A 22,331-nucleotide genomic window follows, 5' to 3' on the forward strand; every position below is an offset into this window, starting at 1 on the left:
ATGCGACTCCTGACTACCTCCAGGGCAGAGCAGCCAGGCAATGCTTTAGGAGCACTAAATCAGCTGCTCAAAGAAGGGTTCTCTGGAACCCTGATTTTGCAACACCCCCCCCCCACCACCACCACCACGAGGGCATCGTCATCCATTGAAACCACTCCCCCTGCCTCTGGAAGAGGATTCATCTGGAGTGTCTTGAAAGGGAGACTGCGCCTTACAGAACCACATCTTTCTGGTTCCTCACTAGGTCTTCAAGAACCACCTCTGGGGCAAAAGCTTGATTCCTACCGCAGACAGAGTCTTCCCTTTCTGCTCGCTGTGGGTCAAAATGTCCTTGACAGAACGTCCAAAGAGAGTGGAACAATCGAAAAGGCATTAGTAAACAACATCTTAAACAACTATGAACCTGCACAAGCATAGCAAAACATGACACCACAAGGCAATGCCCATGCCAGCTGCTCAAAATGTAGCCTGCACAGCACTGGAGATTAGCCTCATCAAGGAATTCGTCAGAGTGGCAACCTTAGGAGACACCTGCTTCAGGTTCTCTGCTGGCAATAACTCTGCAAGGGAGGTGGAGAGCTCTTGAACCAAATCCCTCTGGAGGTGGATAAAATATGCCAAATAGTCACCCTCAGTCCAAAGCTAGCTGAAGTATACACCCGCTTCCCAAACTGGTCTATCGCCCAAGACTTCCTGTTCAGGGTATGGACCATGAAGCTGTGCTAGCTCCTTCTTCATGGTGGTGGCAACCATGATGGCATCGACTGGTATGCCCTTACTCCAGAATAAATGTTTTGCAGGGGGGGGGCAAGAAATATGTTGGCCCTGTTTGGAACTGGCTCCACCGTGTCCGATTCCTTCCAGGCCCTGCTGGCAATCAGGTCCATTAACTCATCTGTGGAGGGGGGGGGGGACAACCAGGAGGTAGATGTGTCCATCCCGAAGGCCTTCAGAAATAAGGACTTCTCTGAAGAGGGGTAGGGAGACCATCTACCCTTTTGCTTTAGGAGCTCAAGGATGTCTCCAAAGGAGACATCATTGAGTGCAGATCTGGGGGACCCATCTCCTTCCTCTAAGTCTGTATCCTCGGTGAGGGAGTTTGCAGGCGAGTCCAAGTGCCTCATCTTGCACTTTCTTTACGATGAGCCTCCTCCCATGGGGGCTCTGGGGAGGACTCAGAAAAGACAGGAACTCCCAGATGGGAGGAAACCCCCTGAAGGCTCAGTTGCGAGAGATGACACAGGACAGGATGAAAGACCTAACCAGACGAGGTAGAGGGAGGCTGGGATGGACCCAAAGGTGCGGCAGAGGAAACTACAGACCTGGAGATGGTCCTCTCTACCACCAGGAAGGCCGAGGAGCTGGAAGCGGGCCCGTCCCCCCTGTCTGAGAGTGAAGTTCCCCCAGAGGGGAGGAACGTAACTGGAAACTGCCCCCAACCACCAGATGATACCAGTCCAGAGCTATCGAAAGCTGAAGCGCCAAGAGGAAGGGATTGGTCGAAAAAGATAGTATCGGACCCCCCACTCCATCAAAGCCGGGGTCGACCTCTCTGGCATAGCTCTCAACCCATTCTGCGGGTGGAGGAACAGAATAACCCAGGGACCCCAGCGAGGATGAAAAAGAAGGAATACTTGGCCTCGTCAGAATCTGGCCACAAACTTCCTGGTCCCTAGAACTCAAACCCAAACGGGTTGGGTGAGGAAAATGAGAAGCTGGAGGGGAAGAGGCTCCCCTGGCTGGATGGGCAGGAGAACCCAGGAGACCCAACTCTATCTGGGTCTTGAAAAAAAACTCTTCATCATCCTGTCCATGTCTGAGGGTAAAAGACTCCTAGCCGACCTAGAGTAGGAAGAGGAGTAAGTGGACTTGGAAGGAGACCTCCCTGACCTACTGCCAGGCTCTGGGAAATGGATCCGTTGCCTCTAAGCTGATTGCGGTCTCTGCTTGGAGGTGGAAAGGACTGCATGCTCCTCCAAGACAATGATCGGATCAGACAATCCTGTCAAATCCAAAGTCCTAGTTGGCACAGAGGCCAGATCCCAATGAACTGGTCAGATCCGGGGCCGGGCCCACCTTGGTTGGATCTGAGGGCCTCTGATCCGGAGAGGATCCAACTGAAAGCTCTGCGGCTCTCGGCTCCAAAGACTTTGGATCCAAGGCAGAGTGGGCTGGGATCAGATCCGGGGACTTAGAATCCGACCACCACAGTTTCTTGGCAGGAACTGGCAAAGAAGGGGTCTTCCTATTGGGGTCTGAAGAGGAAGCCTTCAAGGGGGAAACAAAGGGACCCCCTTGATCCAGACCCTTAAAAAGCAACTTGATGCAGGGCTCTGCTAAAGCCCTGGGGTTAAATGCAGCACAAAGGTCACACTCAATCTCCAGGTGCAGAGCACCCAAGCAATAAACACACTCCTCGTACGTATCGTAATAAGGCATTTTCCTACCACACGAGAAGCACTTCTTAAACCCAGCAGGCCTATCAGACATATTACACACACACTCTAAGACCCTCACTAACTAAGCTACAACAAAGCAGAAAGCCCTAACAGCAACCGGAAGAAAAAGGGCACGAAAGCCCACACACACACACACATATATATATATATATATATATATATATATATATATATAGGTTCATACTAGGCTATCTGCCCTAGGGCATTTATAAGCCTAGCCAGAGTGTGTTTGACTTTCGCCACCCATTTTAAATTAATTTTGCTATGCCTTTTTTTGAGGTTAGTATACTGTGCCTCTGTCTAACAGTGACACAGAAGTGATAGTCGGGGTAAACCTACAATCTCCCATCCACTCATCAAGATTCCTCTTGAAGAGAGTCAATGTGGGACTCTGCCTAACCTGGACTGGGATTTTATTCCAGAGTGAAGGGAGCCTCTGGGTTATGAATCTGTCCCTCCAGCATGTCCTATTTATTTCAGTGCTGAGGTTCAAGTCTCTCGAGCGTAGCTCAATGGGATTTGGATTTTCTGAGGTGCAGCATGTCCATTAATTCCGGGTTGGACATGGCTTTATACGTCAGGCACAGATCGCCTCTGAGCAGGCGGTATGCCACTGAGTAGAGCTTGAGTTTCTTTAACCGGGCAGCATATGGCATCTGTTTGAGCCCTTTGATCCTCTTGGTGAGGTACTTTTGGGGTCTTTCCAGTTGCTGCAGGTGTCTGGTAAGGTACATCCCAAAAGGGGCATTGTACTCAATTATGGGCCTGATGAGGGATGAGTAAAGAGGCACGATGACCTCCCTGATCTAGATGTGAATCCCTTCATGATTAGGTGGGCTATATAAAATGTTTTTCTAACCACTTTGGCCACGTGGTTGTCAAATGAGAGATTGCTATCAACTTGGGTCCCCAGGTCCCTAATGACTTCTTCTGTACTTAATGGATTACCACCTATGTGGTAATTTGTGGGCACTTTGTTTTTGCCAAAGGGGATAACTATACACTTTTGGCGTTTAGCTTGAGGCCATGGCTCTGGCACCAGTTGTCTGTTTCTATGAGGCCCTTTTGGAGGATGCTTGTGTCGGCTGGAGAGTTGATTATGGCACCCAGTTTGCAGTCATCTGCGAACTTGGTCAGCCACAGTCCTTCCGTGTTGGCCTGTACCGCCGAGAAATATATACCGAACAAGAGAGGTCCCAGGACTGAGCCTTGTGGGACGCCACTTGTAACTGGTTTGGAGTCTGACATGGCTCCAGCAATTCTAACCATGTGGGTTCTGTCCTTGAGCCAGTTTGCAACCCATCTAGTGACATAGGGGTTTATATTTAAGCTGGTGAGCTTATCTAGAATGCCCGAGTGGGGTATTGTATCAAAGGCTTTTGCGAGGTCCAGGTAGGCTGTGTGGACCACCTTCCCCTCGTCAATGGCCTTGGTGACTGTTTCAAAGAAATCGACCAGGTTTAAGAGGCAGGATCTGCCCTTAACAAAGCCAAACTGGGTAGGATCCAGTGTCTGTAGGTCCCCGATATCTTTATTTATGAGGTCCATGATGATCCTTTCCATAGCTTTGCAGAGCAAGCTAGTCAGGCTTATGGGGCGATAGTTTCCAGGATCCGTTGAGGCACCACCTTTGTGGAGAGGGACCACTGTTGCTGTACGCCACTCTTTGGGTACATATCCTGTAGTAAGGCTAAGACTGAACAGTAGTTTTATGTTTGGGTTTAGCTCTTCTTGGAGTTCATGTAGGACGCAGCCTGGGACACCATCTGGTCCCATTGATGCTGTTTTTTGCTTTGGAGAGGGCGGCTCTTACCTGAGCATCTGAGATGTCAGGGGCAGCACTCTGTTGGGATAGATATTTGCCCTTTTGGTGGTGAGAAGGGGAGAAGTTTGCACTGAACCTGTCAGCTAGGATGTTGGCAATGTCTGTGGGCTCGGTGTATTTTTTGTCATTTTGGACTAATTCTGAACATATCTGGGAATTCCCACCCAGGTTCCTAACATAACTAAAGAAAGCCTTGTGATTATCCTTAGTGTCCTGTGCAATTTTTCTCTCGAAGCTGGCCTTAGACGATTTTATGAGTGCCCGTAGTTTTTTGCTAATACTGATCAGAGATGCCTTCCCTTTTTGGGATTTTGCTCTATCATGTAGTAGCTTCCTCCTTCTATTGTACAGTTTGTTTATGGCTGGGGTCCACCAGACAGGACGTCTGCCTTTGGTGGATTGGGTCTTGGTTTTATTTGGGATTGCATGATCCATGCATTCCTGAAGGTGTTCATAGAATGCGTTTATAAAGGATTCTGCGGTCTGGGCCGTATTTTCCACAGGCCCGGGGGCTTTGAAGGATTTCGCCTCGGTTTTGAGGCGTGTGAAATTTGCTTTAGAGAAGTTTTTCACTGTGGTTTTCTGGGCAGGGGGTGGGGTCGGGATGTGAATATCCAGTGAGATTAGTTTATGGTCTGATCTTACCAGTGAGGGATACACTTCTGGTCTGGAGCATAGTGTCCCCATGTTGGTGATGATCAGGTCCAGTATGTTTTCCCTCTTGTGGGAGTGGTAACAAGTTGTTCCATAGCATTTGAGTTTATAAATTCTAGGAACCTTTGGGCTAGGGTGTTGGAGCTAGAGTAATGCTCCCAGTCTATGTTTGGGTAGTTGAAGTCGCCCAATATAATGGTGTTTGGAGAGACCTTCATATTTTCCAGTATTCTCAGGAAGGCCAAGTGGGGTTCCTGTGTTTGGGAGGGTGGTCTGCAGCAGGCTATAAACTGGAAGGCAGTTTTACCCACAGTTAGTTGCACATGGATAGTCCCTGATGCTTCGTGCTGTGCCACCAACCTGGAGGTGTGGGTATCTTTGACGAATATTGATACTCCCCCTCCTTTAGTGGTTCGGTCCAAGTTTTGGGGCCGAAAAGCATGGTATGAGGTATAACCTGGTAGTGCTGGGGTGCTTTCGGGAGCCTTGAACCAGGTTTCTGTTACTGCACAGATATCGATGTTCTCCACGCTAAGGAGAGTTTCGAGTGCGTGCATCTTGAGGTTTAGACTTCTGGCGTTGAGTAGCATTACTCTTAGTTTCTTATCCCTTGTGATACCTATGGAGGTGGGTTTGTCTTTTGAGCCTTGCCTAAAAAAGGCACTATGGGGGTAGCAAGAGCCTTTGCCAATATCCGAAGCCCAGGGTGACAGGTGCAAGCCGTCCCTAGCAAAGCATCGTGGCTTGTCGAGCATGTCATCCCAGGCTGACAGGCATTGGATCCCCTTTGAATGACACCAACACTTAAGCCAATTGTTGAAATTGATCATCTTGTCTTCATATTGTGGCATCATTCTTGGTGAGGGTAAGATGCTACTCAAGGTCAGGGTCATACCGGCCTGGGCTACATGCTCAGAGAGCTCCTCTATGTCTCTTTTCATGTAGTCCAGGGAGGTACGTCTCAGGTCATTCACACCAGCATGGACAATGACTGAGTCATATTTGTACTTGCCTTGGAGTGACCTGAGTGCTTGTGTTATGTGGCGGATCCTAGCGCCCGACAGGCAGCTCACCGTGACCTTCTCCTTGTTCAGCCTGGTGAGCGGGACGCCAGTGTGCCTGATGATAGAGTCACCTATTACAAGTGTATCAGGTGTGTTGTTTAGCCTTAAGGGCTGTGACTGTTCGGCACACTGGCTTTGTGAGCTATGTGTTGCATGTGTTTTGTTTTGGGGTAGCGGTTGCTTGGGTGTCTGCTTTGGAGGTCTCTGCTGCTTAGGCAGATTTTTATTTAGAGCCTCCGAGTATGTTTTTGTGTGTTTATGTGTTTGGTTTGTTGTCGTGGTAGGTCTATGTGAGACTGGAATTGTAGTGAGTGTGGTTTCCTTCTCCTCCTGACTGGTTACGCCAGTACTGAGTTGAGAGAGCTTAGCCTCCAGTTTGGCTATATGGTTGCATCTCTCACATGTGTTGGAATTTGTTGGGAGGAGGAGGGGGTTGTCTGTGTACATGAGGCAGTTGTAACATTGCCTCAAGATTCCCAGATTCACCAGCTGGACCGGAGAGGAGATTGACAACTGACCTTTGGACATGCTAGAATAGTATTGGGAATTCCTTTATAATTGAAAAAAAAGGGCCAATGGGGAACAAGGTACACACACACACACACCTACACACACACACACACACACACACACACACACACACACACACACACACACACACACACAGAAATATACTAAATAACTAGTGAGAGGGAGAATCTACTCTATAAAAGATGCACTATGAACCAGAAAGAAATTTAAGAGAAAAATTGAAAAGTTTTACTTAGCAAACCACAGCCAGTAGGAATGCGCCTGCACCATGGGCACAATAAACGAGATTGGGAATTAGAGAGCAGCAGGGCATTATGGGAGAGGGAGGAGCCAGAGCCTTGCATCCATCTGTTGTATATTAATGTTGGATCCAAGACCTTGTGGTGATGAATGAAGACATGGATAACATTAGATCTAATGTTTTGAAATTTCAGGACTGCTATTACCTACAGAAGAAGGGAGCAGCAATGGGTACAAATATAGCAAATACTTACGCTAGCTTTGTTATGCCAACATGGGAAGATAATTACGTATTTAACTCTTGTAACCCACATCTTAAAAATATTTTATTCCGTAACTGCTTTGTATATATCTTTATGTTATGGAAAAGTTCAGTTGAAGTTCTTGAACAATTTGAGAATTACCTAACATCAACTGTTGATTCTTTTAACTTTACAGAAAATTTACTCACTGCACAAAACATGTTTTTTACACATACAGTTAGATAAAAATTTAATAGGTCAGTTGAATACAAAAGTTTGTAAGAAACCTACATGAAGGAATACATATTTACATCTTACAAGTATGCACCTACATTTTACTTTTAAGAATGTAGTGAAAGGGCAAATGGTTAGGTGTTCGAGGTTGAACATAAACAGTACTATTTTTGAAAAACAGGTTGAGAGCCTAAGTTATGATTTTGGGAATCAAGGTTATAATATAGATTGTGTAATTATAATTAAATTTAAAAATGAGGTTGCTCAGCAACAAAATCAAAAAGCAAGGCCTTTTTTCTGAATACAGATCCCTTAGATTCAACAAATTTGAAGCAAAATGCTGTTACTACAGAGTTAAGGTTTACTACTAGTTATAGTAGGCACACTGAAGCATTTCAGAATGTGATTAAGAAGAACTCACATTTTGGAAGAAGTGGAAGCATTGGAGCGCATTCACCTCCTAAATCCAAAGATTGTCTATAGCAGGGGTGTCCAACCTTTTGGCTTCGCGGGGCCACATTGAGTGAACAGAATTTGTCTTGGGGCCGCATATAAAATAAATCATATAGTTGACTCTTTCGCTGCCGCGAGCGACCAAAGTGGACCTCCTGGCTGTACTGTAGATGCATTCGAACAATGAATAAATGTAATAACTGCCTAATATTTGCCTTAAAATTCTAATTCTCATTCTAATTCTGTAATCTAACAGTTAATTCTAACATCATAGTTAATATATATATATATATATATATATATATATATATATATATATATTTTTTTTTTTTTTTACAAATTGACAGATATTCACTACAGCACTAGCATTTCTCACTGGGAAAACCACTCCAGCAGTCCAACTATGTAAAACATCAACATTAGCAGTCCTACAATACTATAATCCATAAAAATAAGCCAACAAATGTGCAATAAAATAAAGAATTCACATTACTGACTTAATAAAAAAATTCTAAATGAGCTACAAGAGGGTCTCACCCATACAAATGACTGGTGCCAGAAACATGGCCTCAAGCTAAATGCCAAAAATGCATCATCATCCCCTTTGGGGAGAATGATGTCCCCACAAATTATCACATTAATAACAATATTGTAAGCAAGCAATCAGTTGTGAGGTGCTTGGGCATCCAGGTTGATAGAAGCCTGACTTTTGACCACCATGTTGTCTCCGTTGTACGGAAAGCTTTTTACATGGCCTACCTCATTAGTAAGGGTATCTCATCCAGGGACAAGGAGGTCATAACATCCCTGTATTCTTCCTTTATAATAGCCATTACTGAGTGCAAAGCCTCTTTTGGCATGTACCTCAGCAAAACACCCTGCCAAAAGAAAGACTACAACCATTTCTGACAAAAAAGGTCAAAGGACTAAGTTCACATAGTTATCCAAACAGACTAAAAAGCTTCTTGCTTTCCTGTGTCTCTCACTGGCCCCTATAAATTTCATCACTGACTTGCTTTCCAGCCTAAGAAAGATCTTGGCTTAAGAGACTTCCTCCACCTCAGAAATACTGGTTATACTTAAAACGCTCACTACAAAGACCACAGCCTTCACTGCAACATAAACAAGCCACTCTGTATGGACAGGTTCTTGACACAAAAACTTAACTTCTGTAAAAAGCTCCTCTCATTATCAAACAATGTAGTTCAGCAACACGACAACTGGGTGGATAGCCATAAATGTACTCCTTGAGTAAGTAGCATAGCCTTCATCAAACCGGATGGAAAATCCACATACTAAACTTTCCTAGCTGGATGGCTAAGATCTAATATTGGTTACTCAAGTCTACTTGCCAAGAAGAGGAGCCTATTTAACTAAGAATTCCATTTTCAAAAATATATTCAGTATACATATTAAATCTCTCGCTCTTTCACACACTTACAAAATTAGCCCCTACTTCTAAAACAGGCAACCTCAGTAATCACATGACACACACTCACTGAATGAAATTGTCTGGAAGTAAAAATATCTGAAAAAAAAAATCATACTAGAGATGGACTCATCCATCCAATTTCCCACCACCAAAAGGACTATCAATAAATTAGCAAATAACTGCTCAACAAAAAGTAAATCAATAAGAAACCCATAAATTCTCTAAGATCATACTACATACTGGAGTAAACATATAACGTCCCTCCAATCTAAAGCCATTTGACATTCAGACATTTTAATTTATGGAGAAGTTATTCACACACTGACAGTTTACTGAGCTGTCACATTAGCACTTTATGCTTACATCCAAACCAATGAAGCATACTTGTCAATTCCAAAAGAATTAAAGTAGCTTAATAAGGAGGATATTTGCAAGGTTACATGACAGTTTATATTGGAAATAAGCAAAGATATTAAAAAGGCTGTGTTTCTCGTAATTATGCTGAAAAGTCTTCCAAGGTAAATACAACCTTCTGATTTAGTATGGAACCATACCTCTAAATCTTAGAGCAATAAATCTGGAGAAAGAGAAAAACAAAGGTGGGACACAGGCCCAAAAATAGTTATGCATCACAGACACCATTGAAACAACTATAGCTGCAAGCATTATACATCACTTATAATTTTCTATCCCATCATTGTCAGTTGAGCATTATATGGCTCATTCAATCCTGCCTTCTTTTGTAACAACGAAAACCATGCTTTGAAATCAATGCATTAAAAATAATAAATAAAACACATTGCATCCACATCCTGCAACTTCCTACCTGCAAACAACCACAGAGCTTTCACTGAAACTAGGGCTGCTTATATCCCAGGAATGATAGCTCTTCCTAATTAAGTCTAATGGGATACAATCTACCAGGATATGGACTACCAGAAATAAATTAAATTATGGCCTGCAAATTGCAAGTGCACTTTGTTTAATTAAACTATATCTCTAAGCCCACGTACTGTATTTTTTCAGTAACATTCCAATATCCATTTCCAGGTCACTTTACAAGACATTGGCAGTGGTAGACTTGGCATCCTCCAGTACCCTTCAGGACCACACTCATACTGCTAGCATTGTCCATTAAATGTAAATACCCATCCACTGCAAATGGCAAGAAGCTATATCTTAAAAAATCTACTTTTGGCATGCCTAGTACCCAAGTATCAGGTTTTGAAACAAAGAAACATTCTCCACAGTCTGTAAATCTCTGTCTTTAATAATCATCTACTGTTGCAGCCCTCCCAACACACAAACACACACATACACACTAAAACCCACAACATTTAAAAAATGACATTGTGCCCACCTGATGTGCCAGTATTGATGATCCACCAAAGCTATGCTTACGTTTGTCCAATCTGCCACTGCTTAGAACCCAGCAATGACAAAACAGTACTGGGTGCTTTTTTGTTTGTCAGAAAAAACAATTCAACTTTATATGCTACAGTCCCACAAAGTCAATCCACTACTGACCCATTAACCCTAGGCTGCTGTCTCATTCTTACTCCCTGGAACTGCATTACCTTGGATGACTAATTTTATTTACTAAGCAAAAGACCCAAATTGGCAGATGAAACGAAAATCCATACAGTTGAAAGGTATGATTTCATATTCAATATAACACTCTCTCTGTCAGGAAAGCCACAATTTAATGAAAGTGTACTTTTAAAATATGATATATTTGTGTGCTAACTTATTTGTGTTCAGTAGGTAGATTGATCGTCATTAGCCTCTTTGTGCATGTCTCTCTCTCTCTGGTGTCTCTGTCATACATACATACACACACACACACACACACACACACACACACACACACACACACACACACACACACCTTCTACTTTCACATACACAAACATTCTGCTTTCATGCATGTACTCACTCACTGACTCTGTACTTACCTATTAACACAGGTAAGTGTTGTCCCTTTCAAAGGCAATGGCGGCAAATCCATACACGAGTCCCTCTTCAGCGAGAACACACACACACACACACACACACACACACACACTGATTCTTTGGCACGAAATAACGGCAGGAACATACAGATCCTTCCTTGACGCAAAAAAAAACAAAACTAGAAGGGGGCTTTGGTGCATGCACACACCGACAGAGTTACAGGTCATGGGCATGAAAAACACAAAACAAAAGAAGTGTTTTGGGGCATGCGTATATCGATGTTGCAGTTAGAGGTTGGGGACTGCATGGAAGAGCTCTGAGGGCCGCAGGTTGGACATGTCTGGTCGATAGGAAAGGTAAGAATTAAAACCAAAGATTGTGTTATCAAGACCTTAGAATGAAAGAAAAAATAGTATTGCATAAGAGGGACACCTTTCTGTGTCATAACTGTACTTATGTGCTTATAAATAGAAATTCTTTCTTCATCCTTTTACAAAAAATGAACACAGATTTATTTAATAGTCATGCAACCTGTAACACCACTAATGTTGTGTACATTGCTACCTGTATGAAATGTGACTCATTCTATATACATAAGAGAAATAGAAAACTTAAAGAATGTATTATTGCACATATGTCAGATATACAGAGATTAGTAAAGACAAACGCTTTAGCGAAGCATACAATAGAGAATGAATGAACACAACAGTTTTACAAGTGGCTAAGACCCGTGACAGAGGTGGGGATTTGCTGAGCAGAACAGAAGCTCTAGAAGTGAAATGGATGAATATTTGAAGGTCTTATCAGCTACCAGGGTTGAATGAAATGTGTAATTTAAAACTGTTTTAAAATGCGACCACTGAAATAACGAATGTTTTTTATTGTTTTAAACTAGGATGTTTATATTTCACTACTACTGATTTGTTTAAGAGATGATTATGTTAATTAGGATGATGTCAATGAATGAGGTTATTTAAATGGTTCTGTTTTTTACTACAAGTTTTAAACCCGATAAAGCATGTTGTGTGAAAGCTGTTGAGCTAATTGTTCTGCAGTTTATATATTAAATCTGTGAAGTACTTGGAAGTTTTTGAGTGGCTCTTTCTGTTGATTTTTTTTTGTATATTAATGTTCTGGCTCAGGCTTTCTGTCTACCTGAGTGCCAGCGGTTGCATCATACATATAAATATTTGGCTGGAGACCACATCAAAAACTTTTTTGCTGATAAAAGAATGAAAGCAAGTGAGAGTTGGTTACTAAAAATGAAAGTTACAAGAACTACAACACATATAGATGATAAAAAAGACAGAGGCACAAACTAAAAATGGAGACACAAAATTATATTCAGTATAAATTACTTATCCAGAGACAGGCAAGAGAAAGAAGATAGGGCAGTGAGTACAAATTAAAGGATAGAAATAAAGGAACTTGGTAGATTACACAAGAGGGGGTATTAGAAGTGTTCTTAGATTATTATGCCGTCTTATATGCAGCACCAAGTCAGCAAAGTGACAGGACTACTCAAATATGAAACTAATTGAATAGACTGAACAGAATGTGTAACACCCAGGTTGAGGAATTAACAAAAGGGATTTCATTAGATGAGCCAAAAGCCAGCTTTAAATAACAATCACTTGAAATTTTTCCAGGGTTAGACAACACACCTGTAGAGATTTGGAAAAGACTGACAGAGAATTTAAAGAGATCTGGTTAGTATGTATGAATCAAATTATGAAGGCAGTAAGAATTCAGAACTCCTGGAGATAGGCACTAATTACAGTTTTCCCAAAAGAAGGAAAGGACCCTGAATACTCAAAATCCCATCATCCCATTTCAGAATTAAATCAGGCTTCTAAAATATTGATGAATATTTTTGCTGGAAAGCTTGTAAAGTTACTGCTAACATTAATACATAGTGACCAATGTGGATTTATACATGGAAGAGGAGCCTATGATAATACAATCCTTGATGTAATGATATTATATTACAGGATGCAAAAAGAGAATGTTGCTTTTCAGCTTGTACGTAGAGAAAGCATTTGATAAAGTGATAAAGTATGTTAAAATGATCTTTTTGAAGTACTCTATGAACTGGGATTATACTTGGGTTCTACAGCCTGTGTAAAAATATCTGCACAGCTATCATCTACATTCCAACTGCGTCGAGGTACTAGGCAGTCTATATTTAGAACCACTTCCCCAAGAAATTAGACAATCATTAGCTAAAGGATATCAATGAGGACGGGAAGAGTTGAAACTTTTCTTATTCACAGATTATGTTTTAATGCCTTTGACTGTTCCAGAGGTGGGTTTACCTAGAATATTTGATAAAGTCTAAGAATTTGCTTTTCTCTCTCTGGTTACACAATTAATATAGCTAAGACAAAAGCCATATCAATTAACCCCCAATATACAGCTACTCTAGTTGCAACATACCTTTTTCTAGAAGCAGATAATAAGCTGAAATATTTGGGGTATATGCTTAGGGAGCAACAGTGAAAGGTTCCCTGGATTTAACATATGCAGAAATGGTGCAAAAAACAGAAAAACACTTTATAAAATAGAAAGTACTAACTTTGATTTGGATAAACAAATATAAGCCTTAAATTGGAATATACTTTCACTACTTGTCTATAACATGATGGCACTAGGCCACCCCCCCAACCAAAGAAATGTTTAAGAAAATATAATTAAAAAAAAATAGATGAGGGGATTTTATTTGGGAGGGCAAACCTCCAAGAGTGGTCTGGGATAAACTAAAACTACCAAGAGTTTATGGGGGCTTACATATTCCAACTGTGGAATTATACTGAACAGCAGTAGCTCTTTCAATAGTTTATAAACTGCAATCCCAGCACTACATGGCAGCATGGAAAGAAATTACATTGGGTAGATGTGGAGGACTTAGACACAGACTGGTTTCAAAATGTTCTGAAAAAAGAAAAATGGATGGAAAACTACAGGTCTTGTCACACATCAAGGTAGCTATGGAGGAGTTTTTAACCAACTGGATAAAAGTGATCTAGGATCATAAGGGATTACTAGGCTAACAGCACTAGAGCATTTTTAAATCTAGCCATTTATGCCACAGCTTTCCCAATTATCAATACCTACAGACTAGAATGGCTTTGGAATATGCCAGTGCTTTAATGCTCATAGGCGTCAAAACACAGAGGAAAAGGCCTCTAAAGCCACAAGAGCTTTGGAAACAATGAGGGGATTGCTGAAATACTGGTATCAGTTAACAGAAGGAAATGAGACAATAACTTGAGAACAAGCAAAAACTAAATATATTTTATTTATTTTTATTTATTTGACAATTGTTGACAAGGTTAAGTCTGACTGAGCCGTAGCCCTTTTTCAGCAGAGGCCTGAGGAGATAAGCTCCACAATTACAATTTCAAACAAAATTTATGACAAAAATTAAAGTGAATATACATACATGGTTAACCAATCAGAGAGTAGATACAATTTTACATCAATAAAATAAAATAAAGCTGTGCAGTCCTATCAGAGAATAAGTCTTGAATACTTAGATTCATAGATGTATACTAGGCTAATGGCCCTGGAGCCTTTACAAGCCTGGCCCATAGAAGTGCCCTGGCATCATTGTGCCCGACATTAGTTCCCATTGCCTCTATCAAGTAGAGCCACTCGAGTGATGCCCGGGGTGAATGTTCTATTACCAATCCACTCATCAAGATTTCTCTTGAAAAGGGACAGTGAGGTATTCTGCTTGACATGCATGGGAAGTCTATTCCTGAGCATGGGCAGTCTCCAGGTGAGGAACCTGTCCCTCCAGCATGCTCTGTTGATTGTGGTAATGAGGTTGAGGTCTCTGGGGCATGTGGTGCAGAGGGACTGGGATTTCTTTAGATGTAGCATTTCTAACAGAGCTGGGTCAGACATCGCTTTGTAAGTCAAGCAGAGCTCACCTCTGTATGCGATATGAGACAGAGAATAGCTGGAGCCTTTTGAGCATGTTCGTGTAGGACATGTGTTTAATGCCTTGGATCCTCTTCGTGAGGTACTTCTGTGGCCTCTCCAGCTGTTGCAGGTGTCTAGTAAGGTACATGCCAAATGGAGTATTATACCCAATGATTGGTCTAATGAGGGATGAGTAGAGAGAGACGATGACCTCTTTCTTACGGGATGCAAAACCCTTGGTAATGAGATATGCCACAGAGAAGGACTTTCCAACCACAGTGGCAATGTGGTGGTCGGAGAGGTTACTGTCAACCTGCGTCCCCGGATCTCTTATAATGGCTTCAGTGTTCAGTGGGCTCTCATCGATCTGGTAAGTATTGGGAACTGAGTTTTTACCAAAGGGGATGATGATGCATTTTTGGCATTAAGCTTAAGGCCATGATTTTGACAGCAGTCATTGGTTTCAGTGAGGCATTTCTGTAGGATGTCTGCATCACTTGGAGAGTTAATAATGGCTCCTAGCTTGCATGGTCTGCGAACTTGGTCAGCCAGAGTCCCTTTGTGTTGGCCTGGACTTCTGAGAAGTAGATGCTAAACAGGCGAGGACCCAGGACTGATCCCTGTGGGACTCCACTCGTGACTGGTCGGCAGTCTGACTTGGAGTTTGCTACTTTCACACTGTGTGTTCTATCTGTGAGCCAATTTGCAACCTACCTAGTGATATAGCGGTTGATGCCTAGTGAGAGTGGTAAGCACTAGGTAGCCTATTTACCACAAGAAGAGTGGTTCCTGGCCCAGAAATTGTAGTTTATTGGCCATTTGGGAAGTTTTTTTTCCATCTCTTTCAACTTTCTGGTTTAAAAGCACGCATTTGCACTTGTTTCCCACCTTTCCTGTAACTAGTCTAGTCCAGATACAGATTTGCTGTATCCAGGACTGTTTGTAAGCTTCTGAGCCCCCCAAGACTTTCTCTGCTGGAGGGAAGCCTTCTAGCTTGTCAGTGGGAGTGGTAAGTACTATGTAGCCTATCTACCACAACAGGAGTGGTTTCTGGCCCAGAAACTGTAGTTTATTGGGCGTTTGGGCAGTTTTTCCATCTCTTTCAACTTTCTGTTTTAAAAGCCTGTGTTTGCGCTTGTTTCCCGCCTTTCTGAGTGGTGCCAAGGTCTGCTCTTCAATTTTTCCTTAGATCTGCTAGTTCTCTCCCCTCCTACACTTTTACTAACTTATTAGTCTAGCACTTTACTACACTTCTTGTAGCAATTATTGTAGCACACAAAAGTGCTACCAGCACTAAACGGTCTACAAGGAAACAGCTCCAGTACTTATTATTAATGCCCACCCCTCCAAGCATGTCTAAAGGTCAGTTCCCTGTGCTTTCTCCTATTAACCTGGTGAACTTGGGCATCCTGAAGCAATGTAGCAACTGCCTCATGTACACAGACAACCCTCTCCTCTTACTTCCCAACACTCAAACTTGCGAGAGATGCACTTATATATCCAAAATGGAAGCCACGTACTCTCCAGAGGAGAAGGTCAACACTTGCACCGCACCACATGGAACACATAGCCCTCCATAACACACACCAGCACTGCCTTCACATAAAAACACAAACCGCACACCCACCTTCATGGAGGCTCTCAATAAAAATCTACCCAAACAGCAGAGATCTCCAAGGCAGAAATGCACTCAACCACCACAACACAACACTAAACATGAGACACATAACTCTCCTAAACAGTGTGCCACTCAACCAAAGCCCCTAAGGCAAAACAGCATGCCCAACACACTAGTCATAGGTGACTCAATAGTGAGGCACACTGATGTCCCACTCACTAGGCTGAATAAGGAGAAAGTAACAGTCAGCTGCCTGTCAGGTGCCAAGATCTGCCACATAACACACGCACTCAGGTCCCTCAGCAACATGTACAAATATGACTCTGTCATTGTACATCTGGGTGTGAATGACCTGAGACATACCTCCCTGGGCTACATGAAGAGAGACATGGAGGAGCTCTTGGATTATGTAGCCCAGGCAGGTATGACTCTAGCCCTGAGCAGCATCCTACCATCACCCAGAATGATACCCCAGTACAAGGAGAAAATGATTGATTTCAACAACTGGCTTAATTTCTGGTGTCATTCTAAGGAGATCCAGTATCTGTCTGCCTGGGATGACATGATTGACAGACCTCGATGCTTTGCCAGAGATGGCCTGCATATGTCACCCTTGGGCTTCAGAATACTGGCCAAGGCTCTTACCATCCCTATAGTGCCTTTTTTAGGCAGTGGTTCCAAAGAACAAATTACCACCGTAACAGCTACAAACAAATGCAATCTGAGGATCATGCTGCTCAATGCTAGAAGTCTAAATCTCAAAATGCACCAACTCGAAGCACTCCTTAAAATAGAGAACATTGACATTTGTGCTGTAGCAGAGACCTGGTTCAAGGCAGCAGAAAGCACCCCTGCACTACCAGGCTATAACTTATTCCACACCTTTCGGCCCCAGAACTTGGACCGAAGGTCCAAAGGCAGTGGTGTTTCCATATTCATAAAGGATGCACACACCTCCAGACTGGTAGCCCAACATAACGCATCAGAGATACTTCAGGTGCAGCTAACATTGGGTAAGACAGTGATTCAGGTCATAGCCTGCTATAGGTCCCCAACCATGTGCCAAGACTTACACTCCACGTTCCTAAGCACCCTGGAGAATATTAAGGTCCAACCTAACACTATCATACTGGGCGACTACAACTACTCCTCCATTAACTGGGAAAACTACTCATGTACCAATGCACTTGCCCGCTTCCTGGAACTCATTAATTCCAATGCCCGGGACCAGATCGTGCTTACCCTCACTAGAGGTAGCAACATCCTTGACCTGGTCATTACCAATAGTCAAATCCTCCCTGGTTAGAACCGACCACAAACTAATCACCTTGGAAATCCACCCCCCTCGCAAAGGTAACCACCATGAAAAACTTCTCCAAAGATAACTTTGGGCTCCTAAAAACAGAGGTGGCTAACTTTACAGTACCCATACAAATGAAGAATAGTTACATGACCACTGAATCATACACCAATACACTGTATGAACACATACACAAATGCATGGATCTTGCCATACTCAATAGAACCAAGATGCTCTCCTCCAAAAAAAGGAAGCCAATCTGGTGGTCTCCTGCTATAAACAAACTCTACAACAGAAGGAGGAAACTGATGCGGAATAAGGTGAAGTCCCAAGACTGGAAAAACTCCCTTATCAGCCTCAACAAAAAGTCGAGATCCCTCATCCATTCCTCTGAATCTAGCTATGAAAACAGAATTGCAGCAGATAGTAAAGACAACCACAAGGCATTCTATAGTTATGTAAAGAATCTCCACGGTAATATCCAGATTTGCTCTGAGCTGCTGCACAATGGTACCTCCTATACCGAGCCAACAGATACTGCCAATATACTGGCTGACAGATTCAGTGCCAACTTTACACCCCCCCCAAAGAACCAATCACAATACCAGTAGATTGCCAGGCACCCGGTATTACTGATGCGCTGGTTAAAATAGCACTGCCCAAGGCCAAGAATACAGCTTCTATGGGACCTGACAATATCCCTGGCTGTGTTCTACATGAACTACAGTGTAAACTGGCACCTCACCTGTGTGCCCTGTTCACTCATAGCCTCACCTCAGGCTTTGTCCCTACCGAATTGCGCACTGCTACAGTCATCCCTCTCCACAAAGAAGGAGTGACTACAAACTCTGGGAACTATCACCCCATTAGCCTGAAGAGTCGGATATGTAAAGCTATGGAACGCATCATCATGGACCTAATAAACAAGGATAGAGGGAATCTCCAAACTCTGGATCCCACACAGTTTGGTTTTGTGAAGGGTAGATCATGCCTGCTCAACTTGTTCGACTTCTATGAGTCAGTCACCAGAGCTGTGGATGAAGGCAAGTTGGTTCATACAGCCTACCTTGATCTGGCCAAGGCCTTTGATACCATTCCCACCTCAGGAATCATAGAAAAACTCACTAAACTAGGCATCAACCCCTACATCACTAGGTGGGTTGCAAACTGGCTCACAGATAGAACCCACAGCGTAAAAGTAACTGAGTCCAAGTCAGACTGCTGACCAGTCACAAGTGGAGTCCCACAGGGTTCGGTCCTGGGTCCTCTCCTGTTTGGTATCTACTTCTCTGAAGTCCAGGCCAACAAGGGACTCTGGTTGACAAAGTTCACAGACGATTGCAAGTTGGGAGCTATTATTAACTCCCCAAGTGATGTTTACATCCTACAGAAAGGCCTCACTGAGACTAAAGACTGGTGCCAGAACCATGGCCTTAAGCTTAATGCCAAAAAATGTGTCGTCATCCCCTGTGGGAAAAACCCAGTTCCCATGAATTACCACATCAGTGGCAGTCCACTGAACATAGAAGGCATTATAAGAGATCTGTAAGCACAGGTTGACAGCAATCTCTCTTTTGGCCACCACATGGCCACTGTGGTCAGAAAGTCCTTCTATGTGGCACATCTCATTACTAAGGGTTTTGCATCCAGGAAGAAAGAGGTCATTGTCTCCCTCTACTCTTCCCTCATTAGGCCAATCAAGTGCCCCATTTGACATGTCCTTCACTAGACACCTACAACAACTGGAGAGGCCGCAAAAGTACCTCACAAAGAGGATACTAGGCCTTAAACACTTGTCCTATATGGACAGACTCAAAAAACTTCAACTATTCTCTGTCTCATATCGCCTACTTAAAGGCAATCTCTGCTTGACTTACAAAGCCATATCTGACCCAGCTCTGTTAGAAATGCTACATCTAAAGAAATCCTAATCCCTGCGCACCACATACTCCACAAACCTCAACTTCATTACCACAATCAACAGAACGTGCTGGAGGGACAGGTTCATAACCCAGCGACTGGCCATGCTATGGAATAGACTTCCCATACATATCAAACAGAGTACCTCACTGGTCCTCTTCAACAGAAATCTTGATAAGTGGATGGGAAATAGAAAATTCACCCCGGGGATCACTCCAGTGGCTCTACTCAACAGAGGCACTGGGAACTAACGTCAGGTGGCACAATGTCAGGGTAATCCTATGGGCTAGGCTTGTAAAGGCTCCAGGGCCATTAGCCTAGTACACACTTATGAACCTAAGAGAGACAGGTAGCTGGGAATGGGCAGTGATACTAGGCAATGCAATAATAAAAAAAAACAAATTAACTACTACTAGCTTGCCCGGATATCCCAACATATTGTAAAATCTATGAATCTATCTATGAACCTAATGTACATAGCTTTTTTTTTTTTTTTGCATTTTTCTTTTTTTTTTATTTTCTCACACAATTTTAATTATCAGTTTTAAAAACAAGTAGACTTTTGACCACAATGGCATTGTGAAGCATTTAACCTCAAGAAAGTTATCACATTTATATTATTTTGTTAATTAAATCACTAACTAAATCACAGAGGATTTAATAAATGTTGACAGTAGCAGTGAATTTAGTTCCAAGAATATATCACGTTGTAAACAAAATGTACGAGATGAATAAAGTTAAAAAAAAGTATAAGACACAAACGGGGGAAAAAAAGAAATGTGGGAATCTTTTTTAGACTGTACACTTTGTAATAACCTTACTCTAATATAGATATGCACTTTTTCAAAGTAGCTACACTGATTTCATAATTAAAGTGCTAACTACCAGTTATTACTACAGTGGAACTCCTTATCTTTAAAGGACTTTATACTTACGAGATTGCTTCAATCATGTCCATTCCCATTTCTACACAACAATGTGCGTGGTCCGCTCTGGCTTCTGGCAGCCCTGACACACAATAGTAACAGTCCCCAAGAATTTTTATACGTAAACAGTGATTCTCCTAAGACAAAAAAATGCATCAATTCATTTTAAGGGCAACTGTTTTAGAAATTACTAAGCTGGAGGAGTCTATGAACAAGCAAGTCTCAAGCAATACTTACAGCAGCAAGTTTATCAAATCTGGCAAATAACTCATTTAGTGTCATCACCAGTTCCTGAGCTGTACATTGGGAGGCCAAACTGGTAAAACCTTCAATATCTGCAAACAGGATGCTGTGGGACACAAAGAAGCAAATACTAAGTAAAAAAACATTATTAATGATAATACCTTCTGTAGCCTCATCTAAATATACTGTATAAGATCTTACATGATACTGATGAGAATGGTTACATTTTGAAGTAAAAATGAAAGAGAAGCTAATTCATATTTAATGAATAAATTTTTGTCACTGGAATTGTGTATGACGTTTTAATGACTGTAACCACATATTTGACATGTACATAAACAGTTTAAAGCAAAGCCAGTGATATATGTTTTATCATTGATATCACTGAAAGCATGTATGGAAGTAGCATAAGATGAAACTTTGCATGGATATACTTAAAAAATATATTTGATAAACAGTAAACTCTATTTGGTCAACCTTTGCTGAAGTGCTTTAAGTTCATGTGCAATGCTTTGTGGTTTGCCAGCAATGAATTGTACAGTAGAGTTTATTTTCTCCACAGTTTCCATGGCCAACTTTATTCCATTTTCTAGCTAGAAGGATGCAACACTAAGATGTTAAGAGATTTCATTAAGTTTGTGTAACAGACTTTCTTAAATTTACACTGAAAAGGAATTAGCGAGCAGCTTGTGTTTAAAGCTGGCATATCTGTGGTCAGAGTTATTCATGTCTCCAGAAAATTCTTCTCAGAAGTGTGGCATCACAAATGTCAGACTGCTCTAACAGTGGTGATGGGGGGAATGGCACAAGCTATCTGTGCACTGTCACAGCAAAGGATGCCATGCAGAGTGATGTTCCCATCCTCCCAAATAGTCCATGCTAATGTTCTTGTCAAGCATTCTAACTAGGAGGTAAGCAAAGCACAGCAATTCTACCTACTCCACATGATGCTCTTTCACTGTTCCTGGCTTCTGCCTTTGCCATCTCATCCTGAGATACAGACACAAGCATAGCTAGTTTAAGCCAACAACAAATCCTAGAGTCACTGCATCCACCCCCATCCTGAGGGACCCACACAGCAAATTATCTTATTTTGATATTTTGTTACACGTTTGTGAAATGAACAAAAGTTAGTACAGCAATCTTGTGTACTTAAAAAAACACATATGACTAATAACTGTTAGGATGAGGAATTCTAAGGACTTGCATCACTTTTACCCTTAACATTCAAATATATCTCTGGTTATAGTAAAGTTTTAACAAGCAGAAGACTTTGCAATTCACAGCATCATAGGAAGCTACTAGGCTAT

The 22,331-nt window shown here is 42.3% G+C and overlaps 1 protein-coding gene across 1 annotated transcript in view; it reads right to left on the reverse strand.

Moving 5' to 3' along the window:
* ADCY5 (adenylate cyclase 5) overlaps positions 1-22,032 on the reverse strand; it is a 1,187,789-nt gene extending 1,165,757 nt beyond the window's left edge. Inside the window, exons 1-4 of the mRNA XM_044073657.1 lie at positions 21,961-22,032; positions 21,499-21,614; positions 21,016-21,127; positions 20,788-20,915 (exon numbers count right to left, since the gene is read on the reverse strand). Coding sequence (XP_043929592.1) covers positions 20,788-20,915; positions 21,016-21,127; positions 21,499-21,614; positions 21,961-22,032 — 428 coding nt within the window. The remainder of the gene's footprint in view (positions 1-20,787; positions 20,916-21,015; positions 21,128-21,498; positions 21,615-21,960) is intronic.
* Between the last annotated feature and the right edge of the window lie 299 nt (positions 22,033-22,331).

This window comes from Protopterus annectens, chromosome 6.part0 (genome assembly GCF_019279795.1).
Source record: "Protopterus annectens isolate FY-2018-M chromosome 6.part0, PAN1.0, whole genome shotgun sequence".
In the NCBI taxonomy this organism is placed as follows: Eukaryota; Metazoa; Chordata; order Ceratodontiformes; family Protopteridae; genus Protopterus; species Protopterus annectens.